A 5741-nucleotide genomic window follows, 5' to 3' on the forward strand; every position below is an offset into this window, starting at 1 on the left:
AGGCTCGGTCCAGGAGGGGCTGTGGAGACAGGACAAGGGCTGAGGGGTTCCACTGACAGAGGGAGACTCAGAGCAGAGAGAAGGGAGAGATTCCTCCCTGTGAGGGTGGTGAGACCCTGTCCCCGGGTGCCCCGAGAGGTGGGAGCAGCCCCATCGCTGGCCCCATCCCAGGTCAGGTTGGCCCTTGGGGCTCTGAGCCCCCTGCTCTGGGTGCAGATGTCCCTGATCCAAGGCGGTTGGGCTGGGGGAGCTCTGAAGGTCCCTTCAACCCAAACCAGTCTGTGATTTTATGATAAGATGCGAGGAGCCCCTGGGAGTGGGAAGGAACTGCAATCCTGCTCCTACGTTACCAATTGCTATTGACAGAGCCTTCCCACAGTTCCAAGGACGTGTATCAAACAGACGTACTCCTTCCTCACCTCCTCAGGATTTATCAGGCAATGTCACCCAAACGACGCTGCGTTAGGCACCCCGAGGTACGTTCAAACGCCTACACCAAAATGTAGGGAGAAAGCCGCGGTGACATAACCCAGCACTGGGGATGTGGACCCTGCACCACGGGGAGGCAGATCCGCTGACCTGCTGACAGGGTACCTTCACAGCTCCGCCACCAGAGACTGCTGCGACTGCCCAGTAGTAATTTTCTTCCAAAGTATGGCATACACGTAAGAACTAAATGTTGCTTGCTTCAACAGCAGCACAAAAATAGATGGAAGTGAAGATGACTTGACCAAAAACCAGCTCGGGGTTGATTAGGAGAACACTGGCAGGTTGCTGAGCAATACCACACACCCCGCCCAGCCACAGCTCATTTTTGTCACGCTCAGCCTTTATACCTGTCTCTTGTTCATTAAAGACGAACGGCCAGACATCAGAGGGGGATTTCTGACCGTCTGTGGCTCTCACTGTGGTAAAGCCGTCGTTCTCAATCGTCCAGAATGCAGTAATCACGACTAAAAGAGGAGGGAGACGTTCACCTCTTTCACCTCTGAACACACCACGCTACATAGGCAGAATCTGTTCTCTCTGGTTCATGACGAGGGTGAGGGATTAAGCAACTTCAAATACAGGATTACCACGTCCAATTTAAATTTCTATTAGTATATTGATATTCTTGCTGTGTCTTTTTTAATATCCTCGAGGAAATACTGCAATTATGTGGCTTTTTATGGTTGCAGATAACCTGCATTCTCAGTTAGAGTATTCAGAGACTGACATTAATAACACCAAGGCGAGGTTCCCACGCAGGTACCTCACACTTCATCTCCACCCCAACAGCTCGGGGCACGCACTCGCCGTACAGGGGGTTTGGCAGTCTGCTGGGCTGGAAGCCACAGAAGTTAAAACAACATTTCTAATCACCAAACTTCAGCTGTAACCGCCAAGGAGACAAAGGGGGGTTGTTGCAATTATTTATGCGACTTTTTCGGTGAGTTAATGGCCCTCAGCAACTGAACAGCGTTTTACTAAATCTTTCCAATGAGAAAGCTCAGTGATTCTTGGTTACTGGAATTTAAGCCTGTAGGTCCCCAAGCAGGCTAGAAGCATCGGTCAAAGACACGTTTTAGAACTCACCACTCAGCTTTTTCCTTCCTCCCCCTTTTAAACAACCGATCAAAAACTTAAGGATACAGTAGATTAACTCTGCTTTTTCTCACGTCGCTCCTTTGGGGCGGAAGCCTTCTAGAACGTCAGGAATTTCACAGAAGACATGCAATTGGTTTCCAATAGAACACTGCCCGTGTCCCCAAACGTTACATACGCTGTCACAACTGCTAAAGGTTTCATAATCCAATACTCTTCCGGGACCACGCCGAACATGCAGAGATAGTAACAGGCTCAACAGTTCTTTTACTCCACTTTCAAGTAGAAATGTGTTCAACACAACTTGTTTCTCAAAACCGAGCCCAGAAAGCAGCAGTGCTGCTTTCAGAACTCCGGCGCAGAAACCTCCCCTTTATAACGGGCACTGCAGGTAGAATTCAGCCAGGTAATGCAAGAACACAGGTACCTGCAAGCAGTCAAATGCAACAGAGTACTTCAAATAAAAGCCGAGCATTGCACAGCATTGTGCTGACCAAAAAAGGGTCAAAAAGGTGAATTCGTACTTGCAAGTTGCAGACATTTCAGGCAGAGTTAAGGGTTTAAAAGCAAGCTGACAAAGTAAATACCTTCCTCAAATGAAAAAAGAATCACAGGGCATCGATCCTCTGGTAGGTCAAAAGACTTCTATTAAAAACCAGCTCTTAATACGTTTAGTTCAGCTTTCTCTTCCAGGTATCAGAGACATTTTCCATTAGTTTCGCTGAAGAAAACGTACAAAACTCAGGCTTTGTTACAGCAAAGGCCAAACACAAAGATAACAAATAATTCACTAAACCACTAATGCGCCACAGAAACAAAGTACTTCAGATCATGGTATTGAGTCTGTTTGAATTGGAAAAATAATTTAGGAAGGACAGAGAAACACACAGGAGGCCAAATACTCAATAAAAAAAATAATCTACGACCTTCAAAGATAGCTCAGACTTGGCACTTACCCCTCAGAGCCGGCAGCAGGGACCTCTCCTTCTTGTCATCACATTTATTACACTCGCTGAAGTACAGAAGTAAAAAGACGTCCACGAGCACCCACATGAGCGAAGTGGCCAGAACCACCTTGCAGTAAACAAATCTCCTCATTGCTTTACTCGGGTTCTAGCTCAAGCGCCGAGGAAAGACAGCAGCTGCGGCGATGGGTCAAACTCCCACCGGTGCAATCCAGCACGGAAGCGAAGACGAGCATCCCACTGCCAGCAAGGAAAACAGGGCTCAGTTAGCCAACAACCATCACAGGTAGAGCTGATGCCAACAGCCTCCTGGCCTGTACCAGCACTGGTGTGGCCAGCAGGACCAGGGCAGGGAACGTCCCCCTGGACTGGGGAGGCCACACCTCCAATCCTGGAGTGAAGGGTCAAAATTGCACCGAAGAAGGACATTGAGGGGCTGCAGCGTGTCCAGAGCAGGGCAGCGGAGCTGGGGCAGGGTCTGGAGCACAATGCGCTGAGGAGCGGCTGAGGGACCTGGGGGGGCTGAGCCTGCAGCAAAGGAGGCTCCGGGGAGACCTTCTGGCTCTGACAACTCCCTGACAGGAGGGTGCAGCCAGAGGGGGGTCGGTCTCTGCTCCCCAGGAACAAGTGACAGGATGAGAGGAACCGGCCTCCAGTTGCCCCAGGGGAGGTTGAGGTTGTCCCTGAGGAGCCGTTTCTGTCCCGCTGGGGTTGTGCAGGTGTGGCGCAGGCTGCCCAGGGCAGTGGTGGAGTCCCCATCCCTGGAGGGGTTTCCCAGCCGTGTGGAGGTGCTGCTGGGGGACAGGGGGCAGGGGGGACCTGGCAGTGCTGGGGAACGGGGGGACTCGAGGAGATCAAAGGGCTTTTGCAACCAAAACAAGCCTGTGACTCAGTGAAAAAAGTGCAGGCAGTTGCAGTGTGGAGATGCTGCTTTCCATACATACAGATACTTCTTGTCCTCCACCATCCTCCCATGAAGACCAACCATTCTGACCTGCATGCGCCACGGACAGGCTACGTAACTCACCTCCATTTAGAATCACACGACACATACCTACACCTTTCCTGCAACGTAACCGATCGTAATGAGGGCGACACGAAGAGCCCACACAGCTGTGCTAACGCACAGCTCTAACCGCCATCCACTGGCCTAGTGAACATTAAGTCTATTAACACAAAGAAAACTGACGTTTTCATTCTCTCCGAATAATGCGTTGATGATGCTATTTTAAATATGGCCTCCGAACACTAAAAGGCAATTAATTTTTATCACACAGAAAAATTTTGACCACCACCTCACTACCAGCACAGCCCCTCGCAGAGGAGCGCTGCAGTCCCTCGCCTACTTATTCAGGCTCTTGGGCCAACAAAAGCGAGGTGTGAGGGCTCCAGGACTAGTTCCAACGCCGATCCGCACGCGAGGTGACTGCCCGAAGCCTCACGCTCACCACTGCACGCTGCGTCCCACCTCCAGACGCGGAGCTCTGCTGCGGCCATGCTCCTCAGCACTGAACCTCCCAAGCGCCTGTAAAGAAAACAAGCAGAAGAAAGTCCTCATCACTTGGCTGTCCTTTCTAGAACATAAAGAAGTTTCTCATCATCAAAAAAACCAAAAAAAGCTGGCAGAAATTTTGGCCACGTTTTATCCTGCCTATGTTAATTAAATTTAGTTTTATACATAACACTTTGCTACCTTAGCTCAGAAAAGCCCTCGGCTCCTCAATCCAGCAGTGCCACCACTGGTAACTCCCCTGGTTTACCCATCAGACAAGGAGTCCAGTTCACCTTCTTGTTTAAACCGCAGCACTCCGGGTGTCAACCAGTGCTGAGGGAGCTCCCCTAACAGCTCATTTTCATTTTAAATAGTTCCCCAACACAAGAAATTTACAATACATTTTAATTACAGTTCATTTGATCCAACGAGATGGAGGAGATTGAATTATTCTATGACTCTATGACTTAAATACAGTTTTTCAAATTACTCTGGAAGCGCTATTTTACTATGTAATTGTTAATAAAATTTCCCATCTGCCTTAAATAGAAACACGACCAACAGCTCTTTTTCTTGCTGAAGCAATTCACAGCCCGTTGATTTAAAATTTCCAGGGCTCCGGAAGACGTGGTTCAGGTTAGCACAATCCATTTTCATGCTAGTCAACAGGAACGGTTTAATTATAGGAAGAAAATTACAAAGAAGGAAAAAAAACCGGATTAGCAGAGACGTCTATTGGAAAAGGGAGCAGCGACGGCAGCGGAGCGCCAGCCCTCCCCACGCCAGCTCTGTCACCATGGTGGCTGCAGCTGCCTTTTGTGGCGCTGACTAGAAGAGCTGTTTGTTCGGCAGCAGCTGAGGTACAAAGGCGCTTCCTCCTCACGCTCCTCACCACACACGATTTTTTTCTTCATCGGTTCTTGTTTCAGAAGAGGCGAGTGAACGCCAGAAGCACCGCGGCCACTGATGGGCGGCTGGAAAAGCCTTCCAGTCACGGTGCTGGGTGGTTTTCACACAACTGGTCCACACAGAAACCACCGCAGCCTGCTGCGAGGTGGCAGCGAGCCGAGCGGTTCTCAGGGGGTGACAACGGTGGTGCCACAGGCCACCACAACGTTGGCAGCCACGATGGCGAGTTTCTTTTTGACAACAGTGCACATTTCCATTCAGTATTCCCCCCCTTTCTTAAAAACCCAAACAAGCCCCACTTGAATCCTGAAGACCACCTATGTCTCTCAGCAGAGAGCGCTCCTCGGGAAGCTCAGGCAGCGTGGGCTGGACAAGTGGACAGCGAGGTGGACTGAGAACTGCCTGAAGGACACAGCTCAGACGGTTGTGATCAGCGGCACAGAGTCCAGTTGGAGGCCTAGCTCATGGTGCTCCCCAGGGGTCAAGACTGGTCCAGTCTCGTTCACCACAGTCACCAGAGACCTGGATGAAGGAACAGAGTGTCCCCTCAGCCAGTCTGCTGATGATACAACACTGGGAGCAACAGCTGACACACCACCAGCTGTGCTGGCATTCAGTGACACCTGGACGGGCTGGAGAGTTGGGTGAAGAGGAACCAAAGAACTATGGGAGAGAGATGGGAGAGAGTCCAGTGGAGGCTACGAAGATGATCAGGTGGCTGGAGCATCTCTGTGCCGAGGAAAGGCTGAGAGCCCTGGGGCTGTTCAGCTGGGGCAGGGCAGCCTGCGAGG

At 50.6% G+C, this 5741-nt stretch overlaps 1 protein-coding gene across 1 annotated transcript in view; it reads right to left on the bottom strand.

Moving 5' to 3' along the window:
• Positions 1–2682, bottom strand: part of LOC104501939 (polypeptide N-acetylgalactosaminyltransferase 13) — a gene marked incomplete at its 3' end in the record, with an annotated part of 82928 nt that extends 80246 nt beyond the window's left edge. The window contains exon 1 of the mRNA XM_010145835.1: positions 2541–2682. Within this exon, the coding sequence (XP_010144137.1) occupies positions 2541–2682 (142 nt within the window). The remainder of the gene's footprint in view (positions 1–2540) is intronic.
• Positions 2683–5741: the final 3059 nt, after the last annotated feature.

Source organism: Buceros rhinoceros, unplaced genomic scaffold (genome assembly GCF_000710305.1).
Source record: "Buceros rhinoceros silvestris isolate BGI_N320 unplaced genomic scaffold, ASM71030v1 scaffold18191, whole genome shotgun sequence".
In the NCBI taxonomy this organism is placed as follows: Eukaryota; Metazoa; Chordata; class Aves; order Bucerotiformes; family Bucerotidae; genus Buceros; species Buceros rhinoceros.